Source organism: Penicillium antarcticum (assembly GCF_028974205.1).
Source record: "Penicillium antarcticum strain IBT 31339 chromosome Unknown utg000005l_segment0_segment0, whole genome shotgun sequence".
NCBI lineage: Eukaryota > Fungi > Ascomycota > Eurotiomycetes > Eurotiales > Aspergillaceae > Penicillium > Penicillium antarcticum.
The window spans coordinates 2,026,131-2,053,601 of NW_026695303.1; the positions used below are offsets into that span (position 1 = coordinate 2,026,131).

The 27,471-nt window shown below is 48.1% G+C and overlaps 13 protein-coding genes across 13 annotated transcripts; 5 read left to right on the forward strand and 8 right to left on the reverse strand.

Moving 5' to 3' along the window:
• Nucleotides 1-88: 88 nt before the first annotated feature.
• On the forward strand, nt 89-1,575 carry N7508_005406 (uncharacterized protein; the record flags this gene model as incomplete). The annotated part of the gene is made up of 2 exons (XM_058463472.1): nt 89-218; nt 341-1,575. The coding sequence occupies 2 exons, from the start codon at nt 89-91 to the stop codon at nt 1,573-1,575; spliced, it is 1,365 nt and encodes a 454-aa protein (XP_058319950.1).
• Nucleotides 1,576-2,374: 799 nt separating this feature from the next.
• Nucleotides 2,375-3,703, forward strand: N7508_005407 (pepsin-like aspartic protease; the record flags this gene model as incomplete). The annotated part of the gene is made up of 1 exon (XM_058463473.1): nt 2,375-3,703. One exon carries the CDS (start codon nt 2,375-2,377, stop codon nt 3,701-3,703), a length of 1,329 nt encoding a protein of 442 aa, XP_058319951.1.
• Nucleotides 3,704-3,798: 95 nt separating this feature from the next.
• On the reverse strand, nt 3,799-5,337 carry N7508_005408 (Zn(II)2Cys6 transcription factor; the record flags this gene model as incomplete). The annotated part of the gene is made up of 2 exons (XM_058463474.1): nt 3,799-5,227; nt 5,276-5,337. 2 exons carry the CDS (start codon nt 5,335-5,337, stop codon nt 3,799-3,801), a joined length of 1,491 nt encoding a protein of 496 aa, XP_058319952.1.
• A 710-nt stretch (nt 5,338-6,047) lies between these two features.
• On the forward strand, nt 6,048-7,214 carry N7508_005409 (Zn(II)2Cys6 transcription factor domain-containing protein; the record flags this gene model as incomplete). Its single annotated transcript, XM_058463475.1, has 1 exon — nt 6,048-7,214. One exon carries the CDS (start codon nt 6,048-6,050, stop codon nt 7,212-7,214), a length of 1,167 nt encoding a protein of 388 aa, XP_058319953.1.
• Nucleotides 7,215-7,511: 297 nt separating this feature from the next.
• On the reverse strand, nt 7,512-7,781 carry N7508_005410 (uncharacterized protein; the record flags this gene model as incomplete). The annotated part of the gene is made up of 1 exon (XM_058463476.1): nt 7,512-7,781. One exon carries the CDS (start codon nt 7,779-7,781, stop codon nt 7,512-7,514), a length of 270 nt encoding a protein of 89 aa, XP_058319954.1.
• A 1,551-nt stretch (nt 7,782-9,332) lies between these two features.
• N7508_005411 (uncharacterized protein) lies at nt 9,333-10,195 on the reverse strand (the record flags this gene model as incomplete). Its single annotated transcript, XM_058463477.1, has 5 exons — nt 9,333-9,372; nt 9,418-9,476; nt 9,531-9,633; nt 9,828-10,081; nt 10,142-10,195. 5 exons carry the CDS (start codon nt 10,193-10,195, stop codon nt 9,333-9,335), a joined length of 510 nt encoding a protein of 169 aa, XP_058319955.1.
• Nucleotides 10,196-11,384: 1,189 nt separating this feature from the next.
• N7508_005412 (GMC family oxidoreductase) lies at nt 11,385-13,199 on the reverse strand (the record flags this gene model as incomplete). Its single annotated transcript, XM_058463478.1, has 1 exon — nt 11,385-13,199. The coding sequence occupies one exon, from the start codon at nt 13,197-13,199 to the stop codon at nt 11,385-11,387; it is 1,815 nt and encodes a 604-aa protein (XP_058319956.1).
• A 677-nt stretch (nt 13,200-13,876) lies between these two features.
• N7508_005413 (uncharacterized protein) lies at nt 13,877-14,074 on the reverse strand (the record flags this gene model as incomplete). The annotated part of the gene is made up of 1 exon (XM_058463479.1): nt 13,877-14,074. One exon carries the CDS (start codon nt 14,072-14,074, stop codon nt 13,877-13,879), a length of 198 nt encoding a protein of 65 aa, XP_058319957.1.
• Nucleotides 14,075-14,304: 230 nt separating this feature from the next.
• Nucleotides 14,305-15,651, forward strand: N7508_005414 (uncharacterized protein; the record flags this gene model as incomplete). The annotated part of the gene is made up of 3 exons (XM_058463480.1): nt 14,305-14,684; nt 14,754-15,240; nt 15,331-15,651. The coding sequence occupies 3 exons, from the start codon at nt 14,305-14,307 to the stop codon at nt 15,649-15,651; spliced, it is 1,188 nt and encodes a 395-aa protein (XP_058319958.1).
• Nucleotides 15,652-17,130: 1,479 nt separating this feature from the next.
• Nucleotides 17,131-18,130, forward strand: N7508_005415 (putative catechol dioxygenase; the record flags this gene model as incomplete). The annotated part of the gene is made up of 2 exons (XM_058463481.1): nt 17,131-17,375; nt 17,440-18,130. The coding sequence occupies 2 exons, from the start codon at nt 17,131-17,133 to the stop codon at nt 18,128-18,130; spliced, it is 936 nt and encodes a 311-aa protein (XP_058319959.1).
• Nucleotides 18,131-18,539: 409 nt separating this feature from the next.
• Nucleotides 18,540-22,794, reverse strand: N7508_005416 (ABC transporter ATP-binding protein; the record flags this gene model as incomplete). The annotated part of the gene is made up of 8 exons (XM_058463482.1): nt 18,540-19,220; nt 19,272-19,459; nt 19,517-19,632; nt 19,694-20,223; nt 20,283-20,458; nt 20,514-22,405; nt 22,461-22,648; nt 22,705-22,794. 8 exons carry the CDS (start codon nt 22,792-22,794, stop codon nt 18,540-18,542), a joined length of 3,861 nt encoding a protein of 1,286 aa, XP_058319960.1.
• Nucleotides 22,795-23,488: 694 nt separating this feature from the next.
• N7508_005417 (uncharacterized protein) lies at nt 23,489-23,941 on the reverse strand (the record flags this gene model as incomplete). Its single annotated transcript, XM_058463483.1, has 1 exon — nt 23,489-23,941. The coding sequence occupies one exon, from the start codon at nt 23,939-23,941 to the stop codon at nt 23,489-23,491; it is 453 nt and encodes a 150-aa protein (XP_058319961.1).
• A 575-nt stretch (nt 23,942-24,516) lies between these two features.
• N7508_005418 (ferric reductase family protein) lies at nt 24,517-26,556 on the reverse strand (the record flags this gene model as incomplete). Its single annotated transcript, XM_058463484.1, has 5 exons — nt 24,517-24,914; nt 24,966-25,127; nt 25,189-25,780; nt 25,841-25,902; nt 25,953-26,556. The coding sequence occupies 5 exons, from the start codon at nt 26,554-26,556 to the stop codon at nt 24,517-24,519; spliced, it is 1,818 nt and encodes a 605-aa protein (XP_058319962.1).
• Between the last annotated feature and the right edge of the window lie 915 nt (nt 26,557-27,471).

Consider the following 27,471-nt stretch of genomic DNA (forward strand, 5'->3'; position numbering starts at 1 on the left):
TTGACCGCTTCCTTCCCAGGTGGCCTGACTCCCTTCTTCTTCTATTTATTCCCCTCCTTTTCTTTACTTTCTATTTCACTCTTTGGCCATGCAACCAAATCACTGCGACCTTTTAGGTCAGGTGCGTGAGCCCAGAGCCGCAAGTCGGATGACGCGCGATGGCCAGCCGCTTGATAGTGGTCAGCCCCAGCCATCCGGTGCACCCATAAGATCAGAGGGTATGTAGTCCTTTTTATAATCTGCCTGGTACCTTCCTGTCCTGCAGATCCACTTTTGACATGCATATACACAAATTGCTTTTATATACTCAGCACAATGTACTCACTACGCCACTATATAGATTCATGGATTGACGTGTCGTCGCAGCCGTCATCATCGTCCTTCTCCTCGGCTGCTACCAGTGATGATATAATAACTACCGGTTTACGGGTCGAGCAGGGCGAGGTAGGTGCATATCAACGCCGTAATCGTCGACGTCGCCTACAACATCTCGCTGCTATCACTACAGCGCAAGTGGCTTATGCATCGCACGATGCCAGTCAAGCCAGCAGCAGCCAAGAAGAATATGAAGAAAGCGAAAGCGAGTCCGATCGAGTGCTCAGCAGCTCAAATGAAGAGATGCCTCACCGAACCTTCCCTACTGGCTTACCGATGCGCTCTGAACCACCCTCGTCCAGCTCTGATGCTGCCTCCAGTGACGATGAAGATGATACCTCCACTGCCCTGGGAATGGGAATTAGCCCGTCCCCATTTGTACCTCAACCTAACGTATTCACGCACCCTCCAGCCACCTCAGACACCTCGTGGTCTCGTCATCCTGATACCCGCCATCAAGCCAATGTATCTACCTCCAGTCGACAAACAACGATTCGAAGAGAGTCATACCCCAGTTCACGATCATCACGAAGGAATCAACATCAGCACAGCCCTTATAACATGATCTCACCCTCTCATCATGCAGATCATGATGCCGCTCTTCGCGCTAGTCTTTCAACCCTTCTATCATGTGCCGCTGCCGCAAGAGGCTTACCAAAGAATGACAATCAACCATCAGCCTCACCGGCTGCTCCCCAATCTACTGCTCAACCCTCTGCATTCCGTCTTGTTGGTGAATCGGTTGCAATGGGTGAAGAGAGCGGTGACGAGGAAGTCCGATCTTCCCCTCAATACCCCCAGACGAGTCCATCGATAGGTGATCCAGGGGGAGATACACGCCCACCGACAATGCCATCAAGCCCAGCTGTCGCTAAATCAAAGTGTCGTTCAAGTTCACCCAAAGACCGCAGTGCCGCGAAGAAAAGCCGCCGGGCAACAATGGCAGATTCGACAACGCCTGTCAGCCCCACAATCATGACTTGGGTCATCAGTGCGGGCGTTGTAGTTTTATTCTCCGCAATTAGCTTTTCTGCAGGGTACATGCTCGGTCGCGAAGTTGGCCGAACCGAGGTAGGCATGATGGGAGACAGCGTTTCTGGCCCCCAGTCATCGACTTCGTGTGGCCAGGAAGCAGTCCGTGGCGGTCTCCGAAAACTCCGCTGGGGAACCGCCGCTGCAGGAACTGCCAGCCTCGCATAAATGATGTGATGCCTCATTACGAATGGCCAAAATGAATGAAATGACTTACGATGCTGTCACGATGTGTGGTGCTCAGCCCTCACGCCCCCATTATCTTGGTGTTTCATTGCTTTATTTGATTGATATTCATCCCGCCCTTTTTCCATTGACTGATTGTCAAATGGCGGCGGGGCGGTCATGCGAAGAGTCTTTTGTGCACCCTCGGTAATCAAAAATGGCGTCTATCTTTTCCCTATGTTCTTTGCCTAGGCGGTTTTTGTTTTAAGCAATGATGCTTTCCGCCTAGTTTCGGTTGGGCTTTTCGTGGTGTTTCCGATATGATTTCATGCACTCTTTTAACCTATACCCTCATTCCTTATCATGCCATCTTGATCATTGAATGACTTCATGCCAAATTCACATTTAACTTACTTTTATTTCTATGTCAAGTAATCACGGATGCTAATATCTCAGTGATTGGATCAATTGATCTTGACTTAGTCACTGCAGGCTTAGTATAGTCGGAAACTAGGAGAGGCTCTAGAGTAGTGGACGAATCACACGAACAACTTCCAGTCTCCACCGCGCTAACGAGGCTAAAATATACGAGCTTCGCAAGGCTGTAAGGCTGTATACTATATCTAGCACGCGTTTATTAACAGAGGTAGGGTAGTCATCAAGACGCCTGACAGGTGCCTTGCGCTAAAATATACGATGCTTGGCATTATACTTCCCACTATTGCCCAGAAACCTTGCAGTATAAAAGTTTTGGAGACGCTTGTCTTTCAAATTCTTCATTCAAATTACATCATTCTTCACAATGCGCTTGGTTCATAGTCTGTCCGCGTTCCAGATGGCAGTCACCCGGGTGAATGCCTTGTCAAGCACCACACTCCCACTCATCTCAACTGAATTCGGAACAGTATTCGATGCCCCCGTTACTATAGGAAACCAAACCTTCCAACTACTAGTCGACACCGGCAGCAGCGACACCTATGTCATGAAATCGGGCTTTACCTGCATCAATGCAACAGACAATCTCGAAACTCCCCAAGAAAATTGCTTCTACTCGAACAAGACCTACCAGAAATCCAACACATACAAGCGCATCCCAAATCAAATCTTCGGAGTTAAATATGGAGCCGGTCTAGCAAGCGGCATCATGGCGCTCGAAGACGTCTCCATAGGAAACATCTCCACCAAAGGCCAGAGAATCGCCATCGCAGATCACTCCAATCCTATGGGCGACGAAGTGAATAGTGGACTCCTGGGTCTGGCGTATCCATCTCTCACATCTGCACACCCGGCAAACAACACAGACAATACAACATTCTGGTTCAACCGCCTTCTATACAATCCATTGTTCAATACCATGCACCAGCAAGGACTGATCGAGCCATACTTCAGCCTCGCACTTGCAAGAAGCCCTCAAAATAAATCAACAGCATTTGGAGGATACTTGACCCTCGGAGGTCTCCCACCTGTCAACCACAGCCCCGAATTCACAATAGTCCCAGTGGAAATCACAGAGACACTCCCGTTGAATTATACATCCGGCAAACGAGTACGATCATACTGGACGACCACAATCCACGAAGTCAAATTCGGACCCTCTCTCAACAATTTAACTACAAAATCGACTTCTTTCCAGTCATTCATCGATTCCGGTAATTATCTTACCTTCCTGCCATCGGCTGTTGTCGATCCTATCAATGCGCTATTCGATCCACCTGCTAAATATAGCCCGGAACATGAGGCGTATATTGTTGATTGTACTGCCAAAGTTCCTGAGTTTGGGTTGAAAATCGGTAACCAGACTTTCTTTCATGATGGTTCGGATTTGATTTTCCGACCTGCTGCCGGGGTCTGTATGTCTAGTCTTGTTTCTTCGGAGAGTGTTGCTATTGGGGATGTTACTTTGAGTATTCTTGGTGTGTCTTTTTTGAAGAATGTTGTTGCTGTTTTTGATTTTGGGAGGGATGAGATGAGGTTTGCGAAAATACTAGGTGGGAGTGAGAATTTTACGGAGAGCAGTGGTGTCGGGAAGGGGGATTCTGCTTTCTCGGTTGGGGTTAGACCGGTGCCTTCATCTTCAAATCTGGCTATTTGGGGGTTGCTTTTTGTATCGGCTATATCTTATGGCCTCTGATCCATTTGCACATTGCATCGGATCTCGCAAAGTGGTTTCCGTAATTTGATCTTATTAAGGTCTTATGTTTCAATTAATCCAATCTCTATTTTGCCCTAGGCTGCTTCGATGTTTATGATCTCGGGCCCCGAGCTCTCCATAATCCTAAGCAATCTAAAAGCCTCCTCAAGGCCACCACTTGTGTCCACAATTCCAGCGCCGACATCCTCCAGTTTGATCATTTCTGAGTTGTCATCCTCATGAGAGTCACACGGGACCAAGGATTGCACAACACTTGCCGCTGTGCTAGCATCCCAGAGGCCATCACGGGTCGAGACCGAACAACCCTGGATGAGAGATAGCGCCGTTTTCAAGATGCGGTGATTCTTGGTCTTCATGCATATATAGTATAGCACAGCAATAATGTTTGTCGACAATGTGAATTCTCGATTCGAAGAGGTAGAGTGGGACTCGGGGCAAGACGACAATAATGTCTTGATTTTGGAGAGAGCAAGATGAAACCTGCGGTTAGCATCTATCGTTAAATTTGTGTTGTCCGAATAAAGACATAGATTTTCCAGTAGGGCTGCATGGAAGATCATTGCTTGGATATGTAGTAGCAGCACACGCTGTTGTCGCTGGAGGTTCTGGGCTTCTTCTTGTACTGCAAGTAACAGGTTCTCGATCACACACTCTAGTCGCTGAAATTGTATCTTCAGTTGATGCCTCTCCTGTATAATATCCGAAGGAATTTCCTCTTCAGCCTTCTCTCTGTGCTCAAGCGAAGAGATGATGTGATGCATAAGCCGGTTTTCCATGACAGTCAGTGATTGCTCCGCATCAGACAAATCAACAAAAGCGTCTGGCACAGTGGGTAAGAATCCCAGTGATTTGACAATATTCAAGACTGGAACCCGTTCACTATCAAAGATGCTGGCATGGATATCAAGGCGCGAGAAGACTGCCATTAAGTGACCAAATTCTGGCGCAGAGACAGCACCTGGGTATTCACGCTGACATCGTTGCAAGAGAATCAATCCTTGATCTAGATGCCAGATAGCTTGTTGTGAGTTACCGACAAGGCACTCAAGAATGTAAAAGATGAGGCTGCAGATGAGCGCCACCTCGGGCGAGGCGTCACGCGAGAGAAGATGGGTGCGTAATTGTTTGTGTGCCTTGGTGATGATCACGATATGTTGTGGGGACCCACTTAAACAAGATCTTCCCGGCTGCAGGAAGTCTTTATATAAGGAGCTGAGCGCGACAAGCGCGTTGCGGATCACCGGTTGGTGCTGCATGCGCTGCATCATGAAGTCAATCCATAGTGTCGAGTCTGAGAATCTAGATAGACTCTCGGATGCCTTGCAGTGATAGAAATGAAGCAATTCTCGATCAGATCGACTGCCAGGGACTTTGAAAGGGATATTGTATATTGTGATCGCCGGTGGTTGGTGGATCGGGACTAAATAGCCTGGGCAGTTCCGCCCAGTGGAGACACATTTTCGGCACTCGGGCCGCTGCTCGTCGCATTTGATCCGACGTGTCCTGTTTCTATCAGAGTTCGTTCTGGTACAAACTGGGTGGCTTGCTAACCTGCAGGTTGAACACCCAGTGCGGACCTTGGGCATACTCCGGCGTGGTCTCTTGGTCAACATATTGAGGTTGTTTGAATAAGGATAAAGCTAGGGACTTAGTGGGGAAAATGAGAGCCGTGAAACAGTCGTGGAAACAAGGCAAATTAAAAAGAAACCTGCGGCTGACATCCCCGATGAATGCCAGTGGGGCGAAAAGATGCACACCAGGCTGACACGAAACAATGGTTTGAAGGCCGACTTCCGTTTTCTAGATATATGCCAAAAGAGGTAATAGTACGGAGTACTCGAGACGAGGGAAAAAGTTAGATCTTACTCAAATCGTAATTCTGAGCTATTTTAGGCGAGCTATTGCGTTAGACAGATCGGTTGACTTTGATGGGTGCCTTGGATATCAGGCTCCAGTTCGGATCTGCTACACATAAGTCTCCTGAATACCCCTTTTACTCGGATTTGAACATTCCGTCTCCATCTTGACTGTTCCATCTCCTCTAAGTTTCAATGTAGCCCTATCCCTTTGCTTTGACGTCAAAATAAATATCCAGCGTATTTGGGGCTCTGTCCACGGCCCACGGAAGCCTTGGAATCCACAATCCACGGGGATGCTGATTAATAAGGTTTCTCTTACAGGTCTCAAATTTGGGGCCTGCAAAGAGGGCATCAACTTGGAATCTATTTCATTCTCCAGTCTATTCTCTGCTTCAAGATACTTGAAAAAAAGTGTCCAACAGGACTGCTCTTGAAGAGACAAGCATGCCTCTGAAAGAGACATAATGACCTCTGCGCCTACCCGACGAAAGCATCTGAAGAGCCGCAACGGCTGTATTCAATGCAAGAAGCGCAAAATAAAATGTGACGAAAATGGATCCGTCCCTTGCGCACAATGTGTCAAAAGTCGGCATGCCTGCTCCTTCGCTCCGCCCCCGGTTGTTGATTCAAACTTCTCCACGACATCCCGTTTGGACCTTGAACTACTCCACAACTACACCACCAAGACAGCATGGTCTCTATCAGAGAATGTCGAGATTCAGAGATTCTTTGGTGCTGAGTTTGTCCAGCTTGCGATGCAAAACGACTATCTGCTTCACTGCATCCTGGGTCTATCAGCCTTCCACATGGCAAATCAACATGGGAAGATTGAAGAATCCCAGTTGATAGGCCTGGGCCATTCGAAAGACATCTATCTTCGAGCAGCCTACAGCCACCACGACAGTGCACTGAAAGGCTATCGTCAATGTATCTCAACCTTGAACCAAGCCACTTGTCACGCCAGTTTTGGCTGTGCTTGTCTCCTGTTCATTACATCATTCGCCCGGCCAACAGAAAGCGACAATAGGCCAAACCAGGCCAATAATCCTGCACATGTATGGCTTGGCTACCGACTATCGGAATGGATCATTCTGATCAAAGGACTTCCATCTATCCTTACCTACGACGAATTTCGTTCAGCGCTTGAGAATGGACCGGTAGCTCCTCTCATGAAAGACACCGATGACCATTCCGCACAAGACGGGACTCCACCGATGGAGAGCGAGGTTGTCTACCATCGAGTTCGTGATCTATCAACAGCTATCGGGGAGAACTCTTCTGATGAGAGAATCGTTCAAATCTGCCAATCCTCTATTGAAACGCTCTGCAGCATCGTGGCTGAACTGAAACAATCAAGTGACCACGTCCTTGCATTCATCTGGCCCATCAGAGTCGATCCAGAATACCTTATCATTCTTGAAGAGAGGAAACCAGAGGCCTTATTGGTATTCGCGTACTACTGTGCCTTGCTCTACATGTCGAGCTCCAGATGGTGGACCAAGGGGTGGCCGCCACCAATTGTCGAATCCATCAGAGACACCATTGATGAGAGGTGGGTCCCGTGGCTCCAGTGGCCCCTGCAGGTGATCTTTGCCGGTACCGGAGAGCCATTTGAGATCGCCGAAAGGTGACCCAAACAGACATTCGCTTTTTGATGTAAATAATGATGATTGATTCCTATTATACCACACGCGCCAATGTTTTATGTTTCATGCCTCGAGTCTCATCTGCTCGCATGTGTTTGAAAATACACCATTTCCAAATAACAAATATTCCAGCATCGGAACTTGGCCGAAGAGGCGTTTTTTTGCTTTCCATGAAACTTCTGCCTCCGGATTTTCTTTTACCCATTCCAAATATAACTGAATATTTGCATTACTTGCAAACTAGCCTTGTCCACTTCTCGGCCTCTAATCTAACGACCCAGTTTACTCGTCTGTCCACTCAATGACTCTTCGCAGTATCGCAACACCATCAGGCTGTTCCAGCTTGAGCAGCTCTTCCTGTATCATCTCCTCCTCCGAAGTTCTATTATAAACATCATCCTCTTTCACAAGAATTTTCTTGGCAAGGGCAGAGTGAACTCTGGGGTGACCTTGGAAAGTCAAAATGGTGTTCGCCGGGTTCAGAAAACATTCGTGGTTGGATGAAGTCAGCGGCTGGTTTTCCCACTTTGCGCGCCTGAAATTGTGGCCCATTCTATACTTTCCAAAAAGATCAGAATAAGCGAAGAGCATATATAGTTTCTCCAGTAGGACTCACGCTAAATCCAGCTGCTTCAGCAAAAGGGAAAAAGGCTTGCTTTTCCAAACTGTGTCAATTTAAAATCTTGGATTGCGGCCTGTTATAGACTGTCAGCGTTCTGTATGCAGGCTTGGATCTCAATATTTAGCCATACAACGGGACCAGCGGGAACAGGCTGAATTGTACGGCCAAGTCCTCGTGGGACGGCCTGGGGCTCCAAAAAATACCCAATCTTTGGTCTTTGGAGAATCGTGGGCAGTGGCTCGAACAAAGCTCAAAACTCCCAACACCCAAGGATCGGACGAGGATGCATCAGCTTTGCCTCCACTTTATAGAATGAAATGAAGTTACATTTCCTTGGGTCAGGGAAGCCAACCGTATGAATAGGATCGTAGAAATCAGCATTCGCGCCAGGTGCAATAGTGTTGAAGGCATCTGTCCATAATTGCCTTGTATCATGTCAGAATTCGATGCCCGGAGGACTGTTGACAAGAACTGCGATGCTGGGGGTTGTGTTGAAAGCCAAGTGGAAGAATTGTTACCAAATACAGTCTGGAAGATAGTGAAATACTTGGTTGAAATTCTACAAGAAGCCATGATATATTGCTCGAATCACCAGGATCTGGAAACCTTCATCGTTCTTACAAACCCGGTCCGATTAAGATCAGTTTGATACTTTGAACAGAATATTCTAAACCCAATTGAGTAAATTAATCAAGGAGATCGACGTGTGTTTCCGAAGATGGCGACTGGTATGGGATCCCATATGGTAGAGCCGCCACAGAGGTGACTATCATAGTCCACTATTCGGGCCTTAACCTTACACGCCATTCCTAATCAGGTGCACCTGAATGATGCTGACCTGATGCACCTAGAATATCTGTCTGAGTGGGTCGGCATATCCCCGGAAGCCGGTGGATTTGGTGTTTCGCAGAATCTTTTGTTCAGGATCTCTTCAGCCTGACAATGTAAATATAAAATGTCAGACGCCCTAGTGGGTAGACTCCTGTGAGCATCCGTTTGAACTTACCTTTAGCGGCAAATTGAGTCATTCTCTGAACGAATCCTCGGCCGATGTTAACAAATCAACATGCAATTACCATTCAAAGTGCAAGACCTCGATCTTCAGCAATCTATGTAAACCAGGAATGCCTTGCTGGCTCTTGTTCACTTCTCTGTATCATTCCTCTCATTGTCTCACCTGAGCCATACTATGCTATCCCTCGCTCTTCAAAATAATTGGTAGTATGTGGACTAAAAATGGACCTTACTATATTGGCGTGTATCATAGGCTGATTGAATATGGAGAAATAAGGATCTACGAACTCATTATGACAAATCATTTAAGTTTACACCTTGTGTCAATGACTAGTGAAATGTTTAAGATCTACAGGATATCAATGAGGGAAATTCAATTGGTGTAACCCAGTACTAGATCAATGACTAGTACTGATTGATAGAAGGAGCTTAGATTTTAATAGGACCTAAGACAAAAAAAAAGGAAACTAGAGCCAGATATGAGTGAGATCGCGGTAAAAACTGAGGCTAGGAAGAGTTTAGTTCATAATCTAGGGTCTGTGATGCACTTACTGCGGAGCATCAATGACATCAATAGCAACGCTAAAGAAAACCTGCCGCTCGTTAGCGGGCTGGATGAGGTAGAGCCAGAGCAACCATTCATCATACCGAATGCTTTATGTTACTCCCAGCCCGACACCCGCCCATCCTTCGCCCATGACTTCATCTTCGAATTTGACAACCTTAGGGAGAGGCACCTCCACAACAGACAGCTGGGAGGGAAGGCTTCTAAAGACAGGAGGATTAGTAATGCTACCCTTGGAGGTTCCGAGGCATCATTAAGAAGCTTGGCAGCTCAAATGAAGGACTTGGGCGAGGGAAACTCGGGCTTGTCGGGCTACTGTACAAAGGTTAGCCTGAAAGTCCCATACCATGCAAGAGGTTTAATGGTGCACTCATTCTGCATTTGGATCAGTTCTCACCGCTCTCTGGACTTCTCGAATGTGGCTGTCCACTTTCGGTCGCCGTAGTTTTCAGCAAGGGCAGTGCAAAATTGCCACGCAAAGAATTTCAGATCGACCCATCTGGGATATCGTTCTGAGGGAGTGGACGTGCTAGGGAAGTCTTGGGTGATCTTGAATACGAAGGAAGTTGTCAGGAACGAAGCTGACTCTTTCACTTCTGCGACCTCTGCGAATGCTGGAGGCTCGGGGTATGAGAGATCCCAGCCATATAGCTCGTGCCTAGGAGTAACGAGGCGAGCAAGGCTGGACTTGGAACGCTGGGAGACTCAGACTTTTGATTGCTCCTTGGCGCCCCCCTTCTGCTTCATATTAAGAAGGAAGGCCATGGTTTGAATGTATGTTGAATTCAGAATTGTGTATCTGATAAAAAAGGTTCGTTTGGATGTATAATATTGTTTGTGTAGGATGTTTTGGGTTGATAATGAGATGTTCTGTTGGTTTCCTGGACCAGGACGAGGTTTTCTAACCGCTGCACCACCTTTCCCAGCCTTCAAGGTGTAAATACTATTGCGTTGTTGTTCTTTGTCCGCTCTGGTCCTCTTACGGCCTTTAGATAATAGATAAAGTTTTCAAAGCACGTAGGAAAACACCATTGTACTGTCGAGGTCGAGAAAGGTCATTTATTGTTTTTTGCTCTGTTTAATCTGACCAGCCTGATCGACGGCAAACTTTTGGTCACTTATTGTAGATAGATTGAGCGGAGGTTTGGTCAATCTGCAGTATGTTGGAAACCAATGCGTTGGGCTGCGGATCATCCCTGTCTCTATCATCCCTGCCCGGAACCGTTGGGGTGCGGAGCGAAGATAAAATCCCCTAATATCAATTTAATTATATGACTTGAAGAACGTTGAGAGCCAAAGAATTGTTTGCCGCAAACCATGAGCAAGGACCAGAGTCAAACTCTGGAAGCTCTTCCGGTATACTCTAGTGGCAGCCTTTTACCATATAGTGGAGACTTTCGCGCGAATAGCAATGTGTTTTTCAAGTTTCCAAAAGGCGCAATGGTCATATCAGCAAACCACTTTGGCACATTTCCTTGGACTGTAATGGCCCGACTTCACGTACAGCCCCTCAATCGCTTCAATGAGAAGTATTTCCTGAAGTCTGCTCCGGGAGAGCATACGTCAGCTATTTTAACATGACTTATCAGAGACTTACTATCTAATTGGCAAATATGCGGTTTTTGTGGAGTTCGAAGGTCCGCCGAAGTTGGACAAGTCAAAAGTCGCTACCTTAGCACCTGGGACAGATCACACTGTTGAGTAAATACTATACTATGTAGCCTTCTGCGTTCACATCAATAAAATTTGAAATCTTAACAAAAGGGTGTGTAATATGGATCGGACCCATGAAGAGGACACAAGGCTTGTATACATGTATCTAGTTTTAGAAGTAAAGAAGGGACAACAGTCTATCTGATTTCGACATAGAGAGATTTCTATAAGTAGAAGCTTCATCAAGCCCGAGATAATAATCGCCAACTCTTAAGTAAGTAAGATCAAGTTGCAAGCAAACTCACTCAGACTGGGCATGATAGTCAGAAAGGATAGCCTCGGAGATCTTCTCGGCCATTCCATAAAAGACAGTCATAACATGAGAAGACAACTGAGTTGGAGGAATTGATCCATCGATTACACGAAGACCTTCAACGTCATAAACACGAGCCGTTGCATCCACGACACCACCAAGCTCTTTGGTCATCATAGAACATGTACCGACGCCATGATAGTTGGCACGGAAGTTCTGCTTGACATAGTCCACCCAGTCGTCGAGGGTAGCGTTATAGGCCAGATTGTTTCCAGGAATAGTCTCGCCGTCGAAGTACTGGGTCATTTCTCCTGCGTTGGAAAGATCACGAGCCAGCTTTGAGGCTGCGGCTTGACCGAGCAAGTCAAGCTCATTCAGGAAGTACTGGGGGTCATATGCAAAGCGACGCAGATAGGGGTCACTGTCCATGATGTGCACATATCCGCGGGTGAACGGGAGGAGGTCCCAAAGATCGAAGCTCAATTTACCAGCCGTATCAAGGAAGATCTCGGAAAAGGAGACATCTGTGCTGACAATCCAGTCACGGTAATTCTGATATTGAATGAGGAGCGCTGACTCATTGTGGAAACCGCCGCGAGCCACAACGTCCTTGGCCCAAACTTCCAATTTTGTGTTCAGAAGATTATGCGCACGAGGGGCCTCGTCACCAAAAGTCTCATTGAAGGTCGCAAAATAGGCAGCCTGGCCCTGCCCCTCACCACTTGATTTGATACTTGATCTGACAGTCGTGGTAGTTTGGTCTTGAAGGTTGAGACCAACTGGCAGGTCAACAAGCTGTTCGATGCCGACATTGTCGAGGGTAGACTTTAAACCAATGCCAGAGTGCTCAAGGATTTGGGGGGAGACAGTAGAGCCGGCGGCCAAAAGGACCTCCTGCCGAGCATAGACATCAAAATTGACATTCCTGTGGGTTCCAAAGTTAACGCCAGTGGCTTTGGGAATGGATGAGTCGTTGTTGAACAACACACGTCCAACCATCTGACCAGTCAAGACTTTCAGGTTGGTCCGCTTGTAGTTTGGAAGGAGCCATTCGCGAGCAGCATCCGACCGAGTTTGATCCTCGTGCAGAGTGTTGAGAATCATTGAGATACCGTGAGGAATACCACAGCCCAGGTCCTTTTGAACAGGAACACCCATAGCCTCTCCAGTATTCATGAGACTTCTGATCATTGGCGAGAAGCTCTCTCCTGTGTCTCGGGAACCAACATGAACGGTGCCATTCATACCATGGCAGCTGGCATCAAAGTGGTGTCCGGCAGCAATCTGCTCAGAGGTTGGGGGACGAGAGTTTTCAATCTTCTTCATGTACGGAAGCAGACTGTCCCAGTTCCATCCTTCCATGCCGAATACGCTTTCCCAAGAGTCAAGCTGCGCTTTATGTGGGCGGGTCCAGGAGCCTCCGTTCACCAAGGTTGATCCTCCCAGCCCGTTTCCTGACCGAATGAGCTCAGTCCGGTTATGAATGGCAAGCGTGACCGTTTCGAAACTGTGGTCGGCGGAAGTACCAAATGCACCACCGTAGTCGTTAAGGTTTTCGATGATAGGGCCTTTGTTCGATTCGTAAAAGCCGCTTTCTATAACAAGAACGGTGATGTTGGGGTTTTCAGTGAGTCGGGCCGCGACAGTCAACCCAGTCAAGCCTCCGCCAGCAATAACATAGTCGAACGTTGTACCAGCTAGCTTTGTTGGGTCGGTGAGGAGGCTGGACTGAAGGTCGAAGTTCTTATATGGAAGAGCGGCGGCGGCAATAATAAGGCCAGGGAGTAGGGTAAGGGTCTTCATGTCTGAAGAGGTCACCTATTGAACTAATAGACAACCTAGAGATGAACGAAGAGATTGAATGGACTACAGAGTTTACTTCTAAGAGGGCTCCTGGGCATTTTTATACCTACATCCATTCGAGCGCAACAAATGAGCATTGGCTTCGACTACAGCAATGCACACGCATATCCATGGCCATTACCATTGGCCCGCGAGTATGGACAATATCTTACTAGGCCGTAAAGGCCAGTTCTTTTTACTGACAAAAGTGAAGGAGATAGAGACCTTGGCGCCCAGGATGTCAAACACGATGATTCGCCAACACTGGACGATTTTCATATCCACCTTGAAGTATGCTAATTACCCCATTGATCGTGTCGGTGAATACAACTCACACATGGCGACCGAAACTTGAATTCTTCCTGTATATTCTAATTGTGAGAGGATGTATTTGGCACCCTACCATACCGTCTTGACGGGAGCTGATTTCAGGTTTGCCATTCTTCAGCGATGCCACATTGTGCGACCCGGTCTCGGCCTGTGAACACATGAGTAGATCGGCATGCCGAATGCCTTCTCGGTAAGCCGAACAATGATCACCAAGTGGGCCAAGATGAAGGACGATGTATACATCTTCGGTACCGTCAGTGCCAAACGGGAGGCGGGTCAACGGAAGTCGGTTCCACCGCCATCAAGGCTCAGTCTTGGTCCATCTTGGCGCTCTCCTGACCACCGAGCCAACCAGCTTCGACAACAACAACACTCGTGTTCCTGCAGACATCCGGCCCGAGAGCATCATTCTCCTGTCTGCCGTTCATCCATTGCAGATCATCATATCTTACACCGGCGACAATTTGGGATCGCCGTTCTAGAGTTGCTCTGCTTTGAAATGACATCTTGCCAGGGAAACGCCCCCATGCTGAATAGACTAGTTGACCATCTAGACTGCCTTTGCTTACAACATCCAAATGTCTGCCTAGACAGTAATACGAGGTGGCGTCAGTAGTAATTCTCAAGGTTCAAGCGATCTCCCACTTATTCCATCCGTGTCTGCTCACTTCATCGATGCATCCTGCTTGACTGTTTCCCTTTTACTATTCCTTCAACGATCTAACTACGTGTCAAAATGCGTCTCGCTCTTCTATCCACGGCTTTGTATAGTGCAAACTCTGTAGCTACCCATATATATGCGGCATCCTATGCTGGCTCTGTGACCACCCTGTCGCCACAGAGCAAGAACGGAAATTATTCGCTATCAACGGTTGCTCAGACCAATGACTGTGGGATCAGTCCATCCTGGTTGATGCTGGATAGTGATCACAGTCTGATGCTCTGTCTGAACGAAGGAATAGGAGCTACAAATGGCAGCCTTACTTCCTTCAGAACAAACTCCAATGGATCTCTGACCACGCTGGATATCCTTGAGACCATGACTGGCCCAGTCATGTCGGCTATATACACTATCCCTAGCAACTCTCAGCAGCGATTCGTTGCCATTGCACACTAGTAAGTATCGGTCCAACATTGTTGCAACCCGAATGTTTGAAGCCATGCTAATGCGACTTGATGTTTCAGCGAAGCGTCCGCTGTCACAGCCTATACATGGAATTCCTCAACCGGTCACTTAGCCCGAACTCAAACCTTCACATATCAACTTCCTGCCCCTGGTCCAGTGCCTGACCGTCAAGACGCTTCCCATCCACATGGAGTGATCGTTGACCCGACTGGTCGCTTTGTGCTGGTTCCTGACCTAGGCATGGATCGAATCCATATATTCAAAATCTCTCCGTCAAATGGCCATCTACAGCCTCAGGCACCCTTGCTGGTAGAGCCTGGATCGGGGCCCCGACATGCTGTGTTCTGGACAACTAGCCCTAACAAAAAAGCCGCGTCCTCTGATGATACTGTGTTATACCTTGTCTCGGAGCTAGGCAATAACTTGAGTGCATTCAAACCCCGATACACTCAGAAAGGTTTGTTCTTTGCGAAGATGTTTGAGGAGAACACATATGGCGGAAAGGCTGCACCCGATGGCTCGAAAGCCTCTGGAATTCAGATCACAGTGCGTTCAGTCTCCCAGTAAATTACTTATCATCCTCTTGATTTTGAAGAAAAGTGAAAGAGCCGCATCTGATAACCAAAATTTCTCTAGCCCGGAAATGACCATGTCGTTGTATCAAACCGTGGCGACGCTACTTTTGGCAAAGAGATTGACTCTTTTGCTGTCTTCAAATGTGCTTCCTTCCATGGAAGTCGCACCACGAATGTCTCATTTGTCGGCTTGTTCCCTGCGTACGGCTCCTTCCCGCGTGAATTCGATATCAACGGCGACAATGGAAAGGTTGCTGTAGCCTTGCAGAACAGCCATGCAGTTGTGTTGACCGAAAATAACGCGCAAACTGGTGGCCCAGGAAAGCTTCTCGCGAGAAAGACCTTGTATGGAGAGATTCCTATCGCAATTTGGGGTCCCTAAACATAGCCCGGGGATTTTATTTAGCTTTTATAGTGCTGTGGCTTTGTGGAAAGATCCTTTTAAGTGCCATGTTGACATGAAGGTAATAATAGACTTGGTTGGTGATACTTTTGTTGAGGAGAATGAAAAGTCTAAAGACATCAGCAATCTGTTGTTTCTTCGCTGCTCTTCCTAATTACTCATATCATCACATAGGAACGTCATTGTGGGTGGTCCCGTATGTAAGGAAAGGTGATCGTTGCTAGGGGTTGCAAGATGCCAGGAGCCCGGAATATCATGCGCCTTGGCTGCAGCATCCCTAGCAAATGATACTATATACCATATCATGTGCTCCACCTATTTGCAATTTTCGCATGTCCATATTACCAGAAACACTAAAGCGAATAAATGGCTTGGCAGGAAAATATCCGCATGCGAACCTTTAAAAAATTTTATTATGGGTTGATGGGCGGGTGTGAGCCGTGCAAGTCCGGGGGGAGTGGCGAGGTAGCCACTCAAATTTGTCCCAAAGTCTGGGGTTAACTTTGCCTCAGGGAGATCTTTTAAGCACTCCTGGTATTTCCATTTCTGGTAGTTTGTCCCGCAGTTATAGTGATTTGTGCTCAGTGTTTGTCTCTTGTGAAGGACACGAACACTGGGTCATGTTAAGATCAGTTCTGAGATATATACATCCGGAAGAGAAAACAAACCAAGTCTACAGAGGCCGCTGCTAGAATGTATACTCGTCTCTTGTATCCTATCAAGGATTTTCTAGAGACAATCTATATGTCTTGTAGGCCAAGAGTTACTGTAACTTATGGACTGCCTCTGAGATGTACCTCGGGATCGGTTCTACTAATATTCCGATGTGCCTGATTCCCCAGGGGTTAACCAACCTTGAACGGGACCGGGGGAGGGGTCTCTGTCAGAGATCAAACGCGGATCCGGGCGGATGTACGTTTTCTATTTGCTCGTTGATATGTCTTACGCACTAGTTGGCCAATCATGCCATATACAATTCCCCGGATGAATTCTGTAACATGGCGGAGGGAACTGCCTTGGGCGGCACGTGAGACCCGGATGGCTCGGAAAAGCAAAAGCCGGGAACGCGCCAAGACAAGGCAGTCCGCACCAAACAGAGGACACACAAAGCCAGCTGAGTCAGGATCCCGGTGTGGCGCGGGTAACATATGGGGGAACAGAGCCGGGGCTTACCCGCGGGTAAGAGCTACTCCGGCAACCCCGCGCTTGGATATTAGCAAGAGCAGCCGCCACTCGGCTGTTGGGGCTGACCGATGCACTTTTGCGCAGTCGACAATTCACTGCATCAACCCGTTCGGCAGGTGGCGACGGTATTTTTTTGGGTTTGGCGCCGTTGGATCTCCCCCACAAGGTTAGCCAGCCGACCGATATGCCGTCGCTGTCTGTGTATATAGACCTACAGGGTCTCTCCGGATTTTCTGACTTTCTCATTCACAATTCATACTCACATCTGACACTATGCCTCGCCAATTTGACCCTAACTTCACTCCTTCCGTTATCAACGGCATGGGTCCCAAGACCCCCGAGCGTGCTCGCGTCGTCTTGGGCTCTCTCATCAAGCACATCCACGACTTCGCTCGTGAGGTTGAGCTTACCTCCGCCGAGTGGATGCTCGGTGTTGAGTTCATCAACTCTATCGGCCAGATCAGCACTCCCATCCGTAATGAGGGACACCGCATTTGCGACGTGATTGGTCTTGAGTCGTAAGTCCGCCCACGACTGCTCTCAGCCTTATGAAAATAAGCATTTACTAACCGATTCTTATAGTCTCGTTGACGAGATCGCCAACAAGATCATCACCGAGGACGGTCTCTCCCCCACCTCCAACGTCATTCTCGGTCCCTTCTGGTCTCCAAACGCTCCCTTCCGCGCTCTCGGCGACAGCATTATCCAGGACCCCAAGCCCAACGGCCGTGTCACCTACATGCACGGTGTGATCAAGGACATGGAGACCGGCAAGCCCATCCAGGGCGCCGTCCTCGACATCTGGCAAGCCTCCGCCAACGGCCAGTACGATTTCCAGGACCCCACCCAGACCGAGAACAACCTCCGCGGAAAGTTCACCTCCAACGAGAAGGGCGAGTTCTTCTGGTACTGCTACCACCCCACCCCTTACTCTCTGCCCACCGACGGCCCCGCCGGTGTCCTCCTCGGCCTCATGGACCGCTCCCCCATGCGTCCCGCCCATATCCACTTGATGATCACCCACCCCGATTACGCCACCGTCATCAACCAGATCTACCCCAGCGACGACCCTCACCTCGAGATCGACTCCGTCTTCGCGGTCAAGGACGACCTCGTTGTAGATTTCAAGCCCAAGGAAAACGACCCCAAGGCTTCCCTCGACATGGAGTATAACGTCACCATGGCACTGAAGAAGCACCACCCCAACCCCAACTCCGCTCCCCCTGTGTCTTCTTTCGAGCGTCACGCCAAGGCGGCCGCTGGAAAGCTGTAAAAAGCCATTGCATCATGGGGCGGCGTTTTTCTTCTTCTTGTACAGTTAGCATTTCCATATACTCACGCTTGAATGATATATCTTCCAATGAACTTTCTCCTTTTCGTACGTAACACCTTCCCCGTGGGGAACCTTACCTCCTTGTATGATCTCGCCATGTGGCACGATTAAACAATGGCGATCCCCCACGCGCCACCCACATAGTTGCTGCACGACTTGCTGCACGACATGAAAGTGTAAATCAGGACCCTGACCCCGGATTCTGTTTGTGAAGATCTTGGCAAAAAAAAATATGTAACATATATCTGCTCCAAAAGATGACAGACAATAAGTACGATCTATATAGCCCGAGAAAAAGAAACATAATATAATACAACCCTGGAACACAGGCTCCCAAATGTCCACAAAATCAAGTCCCCAAATTCTGCGCCTCACACATCTTAGGATAAAGCCGACCCCTAGCCAGCAACTGCTCATGAGTCCCAGACTCAGCAATTCGCCCTCCATCAAAGACACATATAACATCCGCATGCCGAATAGTCGAAAGTCGATGCGCAACAGCAATAGTAATCCGATCGCCATGTGAAGCAGCCTCATTCAAAGCATCCTGCACAACCCTCTCAGACTGCGTATCCAACGCACTGGTAGCCTCATCCAAAAGTAATAAACGCGGATTCCGAAGCAGAGCTCTTGATATCGCAATCCGTTGTCGCTGGCCACCTGACAATTGTGTACCGTTAGATCCACATGGAGTAGCTAGAGCGTCTGGCAGAGAGGAGACGAAGTCCCATGCGTTAGCAGCCCGACAAGCAGCCTCGATATCATCGTCTGAAGTTGTTGATGTGTTGTTTGTATTAGTTGGAGCGCCCATCGAGATGTTTTCGCGGATTGTTCCTGGGAAGAGGGTTGGTTCTTGTTGCACAAGTGCTACCTGGCTTCTGTAGAGCCATGGGCTCATCTCTGATAGCGCTGTTGAGTCAATGATTATTTGGCCCGAGACTGGGTCGTAGAAGCGCTCTAGCATGCTTATCATTGTGCTTTTCCCGCAGCCAGATGCGCCGACGAAGGCGACGAATTGGCCTTTTTTTATCTATGTAGTCGGTCAGATTGGGAGTATGGTATATGGGAGATTGGCACATACCTTGAGGTTCACACCACGCAGTACGCGAGAATTGGGTCGCAGTGGGTATGAGAACTGCAGGTTATCCAGTTCGAGAATCTTCCAGTCTTCGGGTCCGATGTTTTTGTTCTCTTCGGTTTCCCGAACTGTGGGTTGAAGCTCTTCTAGCCAAAAGATGTAATTTGCTGCATTTGTTGCTGCTGTCATGCCTACAACCAACCATATTAGTATTGGTGTTGGACATAGACAAGCTGATAATATCTTACTGCTTGAGAACCCGAAGAGGATAGAGGCTTGCTGGCCTGAAAAGAATACACCCAAGAAGGCGATAAAAAAGTTGACCATGGTAATTTCTCCGAATGAGACAAGTCGACATCCATACCTAAAGACATGAGATATCATTGTTAGCGTTGTAGTTTTCACCAATGCTGTTGGAGACTCACCAGAACCCTAGTGCCATGAAGGAGTATTCCACACTTTGAGTGAATGCAAAAGGTAACATGATAAGGAGCAAAGGCTTCGTAGCAGCATTAACCGCTCGATCAAGTTCTTGAGTATACCGATCCAGCACCGAATTCTCAATAGCCAAAGAAGAGACAGTTCTGATGGAGTTCACTGCTTCTGAAGCAATCGAAGCGCTTTTAGAGAACGACTTTGAAATATGGTGGTCCATCACACCCTCCATCCTGATGCGAGCGTAGCCCGAGAACAGCATAGGAGGAAGCCCCGCTAACACAATGACCAGGCCCAGCTTCCATGCATAAGCCAGGGCGAGAATGCTGCATGCTACCACAGCCACGGCGGATACAAGAATGAGACAAATGTTGAATCCCATTAGTTCGAAAACGGCCTGTGGGTGGGTTTCTGCTCGGCTGGCTAGAGCGCCTGTAGTATTCTCGGCGCGGTCGAAAAATTGGAGGTCCTGCTTGAGCATGTCGTTGACTAGTTGTCTCCGGTATTTTTGACTCATGCTCTAGGATGAGTTAGTCAGAGTGTTCTTGAGCTGGTGGCAGGGTGCTGGGGAGATCATACCTGTCCCACGATGTTTGATGTATAACCCATGAGGAAGTACATGGCAAAAGTGCCGATTGCTAGGACAAGGAACATCAATGCAAAAAAATTTCCTTTCGATCGCATTTTGTCGCCAGTAAACTCGAATACCTCGATGAATTGGGACATCAGAATGGTTTGGCCGGGGAATGCAGCCGCTGTGACTTGGTTAATACCCGGTTAGGCTTAGAATTTGACAAGTTTTGAACTTACCCCCGCCTAAACACGCCAAAATAACAAAGAAATATGTCCACTTGAGTTCGGGGGTTGACAGGACAATTCGCCAGATTGTGTGAAGGAGTCCAACTCTTTTCCAATTGTCAAAGTCATCGCGGTTACTTTTCTTCTCCACAGCCAACCTTGTCGACGTGGAGTATCGACTGAGTGTACCGGTGAGGTCCAGGCGATGTTCCTCACCTTTTGGCTGCTCATCATCTGTATCATCTTCGGAGGCCTCCGTGCCCACAGAGAGATCCTGAGCATGCACAAGTCGTGCGTAGGCACCATCCTGTTCCAAAAGTGACGCATGCGTGCCTTGTTCAAGAATGCAGCCCTTCTCCATGACCACGATGTTATCAGCATCTCTGATAGTTGCCAATTTATGGGCAATGGTGATAGTAGTCCGTCCTTGTGACACATTGTTGAGAGCTTCTTGAACAAGTTCTTCGGCATGAGGATCTAGCGCGCTAGTTGCCTCATCCAGGAGAAGAATGCGTGGCTCGGAAACAATACTTCGAGCAATTGCAACTCGCTGTTTTTGACCGCCGGATAGTAAGCCGCCTCTTTCTCCAATAACAGTATCGTAGCCGTTAGGAAGTTCCGTGATAAAATCGTGAGCAAAGGCAATCCGGGCAGCCTCTTGGATGCGCAGCATTTTCTTCTCTTGGGGCTCCTGATCCCATGGTGTATCAACAAGACCATTTGCAATATTCTCAGCAACCGTGCCAGCAAATAGAATGGGCTCTTGTTGGACAAGTCTAACTTGTTGTCGAAGCCACTTGAGGTTTAGCGCGTCGATAGCTTGGCCATCAAGTTTCACCTGCCCTGACAAGGGATTGTACCATCTCTCGAGGAGTCCAATGATTGTGCTCTTTCCAGAGCCACTTGCTCCTACCAGCGCTGTTGTCTTACCAGCGGGGATGTGAAGCGAGAATCCCTTCAAGACTTTAGCATCAGCACGAGTCGGATAGGCAAAGGAGACATTTTCGAAGTCAAGAGAACCGGTGGTTGTTGTTGGCTTTTCTCCCGACTCGTCAAATGGGTCGATGGCCGAAGTGCGGTCCATGACTCGGAATAGTTCTGCTGCGGCGGATGCAGCACGCGTGAAATCAATAAAGTAGGGCGCAATAGAGGTCAAGCTGGTGGCCGCTATAATGACAGACATGAGAACACTGCAATAAAATATTAGAGTTGCGTTACCCTGAGTGGCGAGGAATATTAAAACCCACATGAATACATCACCCTCCTCTTTCACCTCCCCACTGGCTATCATTCCCACACCTTGCCAGAAGCAGAGACCGATTCCAGCAAAGATGATCGAGTATTCCGCAGAAAACATGAACCCGTAAAGTGGACTCTTTTTATTCCCGAGCGTTCGAGCAGCTTGCAGATACTTTCCATACTCACTTACTAGGCGAGTTCGAAGCCCAAATGCATTCACTGTCTGTGAGCTTGACAAGATGCTCTCTGCAAAAGCGCCAGCCTGGGCTTGAATTTTGAGAATATTGGTCTCAATCGAAGCATCAATAGTTGTGGCAATACCAATAACAAGGAGTGTAGCTGGAGCAATGCAGCAGCATATGAGTGTCAACTTCCAGTATGTGACGAATGCCAGCACAAACGCAGAGATAAAACATGAGAGCCCTTGGATGGCAAGGCCCAGCTTTTCAGACACTCCAGTTTGAATACGTTTGCCATTTGAAACCGCTTGCATAGCAATGGACCCGCTACTTCCCTTATCAAAGAATGAGATATCTTGACTGAGCCCTGCCTTCAAGTACAGGCGGCGAATGTTTCGTGTGATACGGTATGCAGCAAGTGTGAATAGCGTACTGTACCCGTATGTGAGGAAGAAGCGAGCGAGTCCAATAATAAAGAAGTATAAACTGTTCTCATATTAGTTCTCATTTGCAATGTTCTTCTCAAATCTCTGGTACATACCTCAGCCTTGCAGCGCCACTTCTGAAGGCGTCAGCGTCGGTTTGACGTTTGGTATAACCGAGAATGAGTGTAATAAACTGGCCGAAAACTAAGTTGACCAAGGCCATGCCGACGCCAGAACCGAGTGCGCAGGCTGTTGCACATGCCTGCATGGCATACTCCGTGGAGGAACCATAACGAAAGATCCTCTATATGACATCAGACATCGAATGCTTTAGATGGATTGGATTAGGGACACACGAACCACATAGCCATTGAAAGCGCCGTCTGATTCTGCCTTCCCTTTGGTCTCCTCCTTTAGAGAAACCTCGTCTTTCTCCGCTTCTTTCCCCATAGTTGCAGATGGTTGGAGTTTGGGTCGTGAGACGGTCAGTGTTAAGATGCCATTTCTTTGAGAACTGACACGTCTTGGAGTGGAATGACCCGAGAAGATATAGCCGCTTTCGAGAAGGAGCTACGGTCACATTTTATATTGAACTATCAGGCTAACATGTTTAATACTTGGTATTTTCTAGCCTGGGCTGAGGATGCTGTCTCATAGGATGACTTTCCGCGACCCACTAAGGCCAGGGTCCAGACGGGGCCCGCGGGTCCCGAGCGGGACCCTCGGGCTGCGAGCATCTGTCTTCCCTCATCCTTTGGTACAGTAAAGACGATTGAGTCAAGAAATAATTTATCATAAATCTTGGGCATTCAAAGCCTTCCCATGTGACCTAAAGAAAGCGGCAACCTAAATGGGACCTGAACTCTCAGGCATTTATCTGACGCAGCCGGTCTATAAGTTCGATAGCTATTGCCACCAATGAATTTTGACGCAATAGGTATAAGGCGCTATGTTCTATTATGAATATTTGATTTAAGTTAGGGCGGCGCATCTGGATCTGAAATTGGTTCGTTAATTTGAACCTCATACGTATGTCAGGGTCTCATGTTGATTTGTTTGATCTTATCTTTGTCTCCAATACTGTATCTAATCTATGTGCAATGGCGCGAGTATCAGAAATCATAGAATAAAACCCATCATCACCTCATATGGGCAACTCTGCCACAACTTGCTTTCCGCTCAATTCAGCAGGCGGTTGCTCCTTGTGTTCAGTAGTCGAAAGCTCCGGCACGTAAGTCTGTTCAGAGTCCACGGCCGACGACTTGGGTCCCTCAGCATAGCTCTGTTGCGTACCGAGTCCACCATAAGACTGCGTATCCGGTGAATCCATATATGACTCAGATTGCGTTTGAGCACGGCGACGTCTCATGCAGAACCACACGATACCAGCCATCACACCCAATGCTGCGACTCCGACGCCGACGCCGACTCCAATTCCAATCTTGGCCCCCGAGCTGAGTTTTGAGCTTGAAGTTGCGGAGGGGGATGAGGACGGAAAGGAGGAAGGGGAAGTCGATGTCAATGTGAATAATGATTGCGACAGGGACACTGTCTCGTCCTTTGTCGCATTGGGTTTGCTGTCGCATGCTGCGCCCATTCCCCCTAAACCTAAATAGATGCTGCGTCAGATGTTTTATCGCAAGAAAGGCTTGATAATACTCACATTTACCTAATACTTTGGTATTATCCTGCTTCTCCAGACAACTCGCACAACCACCCTGATATTGAACAAGAGACGCATCATCCGTCTTACAGTATTGGTACTGAGGCTGCCATTTCCCCCCTCCCTTCTCCCACAGTGTATTTAAATTCTTCTCGAGGGTATTGCAGCTGCTATTGCACGCAGTTAGGGCGGGGTTGGTTTGATGGGTGAAGATGCAGGTTTGGAGGGTATATTTCATGTTGACTATATCGGCAAAGGCAAATTGAGCCAGCAGACCTCTAAAAGAACAATTAAAGATGAATAGGATGTATAGTATATACATAGAAAAACTCAGGCATTGTCTCATGAAAAGTGAAGAGCAAGCCAGTGAGGAACAAGAACAACCTTCAAACCCCCACAGGGGAAAAATTATTCGAATATTCAAGAGCCTCTCAAAGTAAAATGTATAGTCAGAAATGAAGCAAAACCAAAACCACAAATCCAGCCCACTATACAAAACCCAACAGCTTCTACCACGAGAAAGTTTCTTCGAACAGATCAACCGTTTTCTCGCCTTGAACATTCCGCACAGCTTCACGCACACTATCGCCGAGGCCACCAGGGCCGCAGACGCTAACCGCCATGGCACCTATTTGCTCTGCCTTTTCCTTTTCTAAGACAGATTGGATACAAGGTTTGCCATGGTGAATGCTGACTGGGACGCTTGGCGGAGCGGATTGCGTCCATGGTGTCGATGGTGTGGGGATATATTCTTCCACTGTATCTTTGTGTGCTGTGATGTGGAGACTGATAGATAATAGAAGCTTGGGAAATTGGAAGTATGAGTGGCCGTTCTGGTTAATTGGACTTGATAGAGAGTCGTGGCCAAGGATCTCTTCCATGAATGTTTGGATCCATGTGAGGTGGTCTGTTCATATGATTAGTGGTTGTTGGTGGAAGTGAAAAAGGGTGCAATTACCTAAACTACGAACGATCCAAACCAGATGCACTTTGCGAGTAGCTGTTTTCTGCTCGGCAAAGGTGCCAACGACCTCGTTCAGGTACGACATTGGGTGGGTAATGCCAATGCCGCCAGCGATTAAAAGCAGAGTGCCGTATGAGTTGAGAGAATGGATACCACCTGGAAATGTTAGTGGAAATGTTCTACAACAACTGAGAAAGTTTTAAAAATGGGTTCACACCAAATGGTCCCTCTGCCAAAGCCAGAGCTTTGATCCGTCCCTCGGCGGATTCCTCCGCTTTTTGAAGAAGTCTCTTCGTAAATCCATCCTGTCCCTTGATCAGAACAGACATGGTAGTAGTCTCCGACCCTCCAATGAGAGCCTTCAAGGAGTCACTTGAGCTGCGCTTCTCGCCCAAATTCAAAGAATCCGAGCCAGTAGATGTCCATGCCACAGTGAAGGGATGTGATGTCCACAAGCCCAAGCACGGCATGTATAGATACATGTACTGACCAGGGCGGAAGCGCCAGGCTCGAGAGACAGCGACATCAACACGGGCGACAGACCCAGGCAAAGCTTCAATAGTGGCAGTAGTGGGTTGTCTACCAATGTTTCTCCAGAGGAGGATACCAAGTCGACCTGCGCGATCGAGACCCCATAGAATCAAAGTACCCAAGAGCACTTGCTGTTGCAATAGGTTCTGAAGGTGATACCACAGAGCGACGAAGGACATCACTGCCAAAGCAATATGAAGGTGAAGGAATAGTTCGTAGAAGGAATGTCGGACCGGCGATAGTGATTGAACAACAATGAAAAGGAAGCCGAGAATAGCCTGTATAGATATCCGTTAGATGTGGTTCTCCCTCTTCTGGGTGGTCGATGGAATACATACCACAAGGCCACAGATGTAGAGGCGCTGTTGCCAGATGATATAGAGAACATATTCCGTGCCGTCTGATTTGATGTTAGTGCATACTTCAGTCATGAAATTCCTGGCTACTCACGCATGTAAGCCTGGTTGGCCAACACTGCACTCATGTGAATCACCGCATTGGCGGCAATCACACGTCCCACCCAGCGATGCATGTAGTTGAAGCTATCAAAGGAGATGCCAAGCAGCTGGATCAGTGGGTTGTTCCGCCCAGCACTCAAGACCAAACCTGGTGTATTCATGACAGCCAGGTGGCCTGCAGAGTACTTGAGCTGGAACATCTTCTTGGAGTAATCACTAATCCACCAATCAACTGTCACAATGATGAAGATGATGTTCAAGCCGAGGTACGCTAAAAGGCAGATCACTTCTAGCCGCAGTGGAAGCGATCCCATGTGGAGTCTGAGGAAGCGGAACTCGCGACTATGGCGATTACCCCATAGCGGAGCATATAGGAAGTGCTTCTTTAGGGCCGCGTTAAAGCTATTTGTCCGTGACAGCTGTGTTTGGTCGATTCCTGTCCGTGCCTCTTTAGAGCGTTGACGGTGTCGAAGGCGAATAGCGCTTTTCCAGGCGAACAAGATGGCGAGAAGTCCACCGACAACGAATAGAGGGACCGCAATCGTAGGATTCATGGGCGCCTCCCCATGGCCATTTCCTTTGAGTTGTACACCCATTGTGCCATTCGAAGAGGCAGGTGGAGGTCGAGCTGTAGATCGCTGGGTATGGATACTGTCGCAGCCACTTATAGAGTGGAGTATCCGGCAACTCCTTGAAAAACTCAAGACCAGGGGAGGGGAAGGGAAGGAGGAGCACAAGCTTTTTAATGAACTGATGGCATAAATGTGGTAGAAGTCGCGTGGGAAAGAAAGTAAATTCAAATCATGGCGTTGTATTCGATTTTCCAGACCTGACGTACATGGATACCGTCATTGACCCCTGCGAGATGCAAGTCTATTCTGGTACAGACGAATGAAAGCATCTTCACGATTTGGACAAGGCATGGACACACGACCCGTGTTGGTGAGTGTAACGCCGAATCGGGAAATAGTAGATATTGGCACCTATTAAGGTTCTTCGGGGGGAGGGGATGCGCGCGGCAAGCCAGGAATTCTAGATGTTCGAGAACTGCCTTGTCATGAAGAAATGCCGAAGGGCTGCTTCATTCAGGCGCCAATTGTTACAATTGCGGGTTGGAGAAAGGGATAGGGTCTAGACGCCGCGGTTCGTCAATCCGAAAACGGAATGTTGACAGCCGCCTGCCGCATTCCTCCCAGTTTCGGTCAAGGAGTAATATGATAATCAAGAAAACAGGAATATCTTTTTGATTTCCTTTGCTGAATTCTGTTGCTGTCTTTTTCAAATGGTCTATTGAACTGATTGTGCGAGAGTTCGATATCCCAACGTCATTTGTTAGAAACCTCAACGTGGGCTCCGGTCGAATCTGTGGCTCACTGGGACGCAACTGCAACGCTGTAGACAATGGTCAAGTTCAACTGAGTGGAGACTGTAGCGTAGCAGATATGACGCCATGGCGCTTGACAGCAAAGCCCGTCGAACTTTGAGCGCGATCACCGCTATGATTTGGCGAT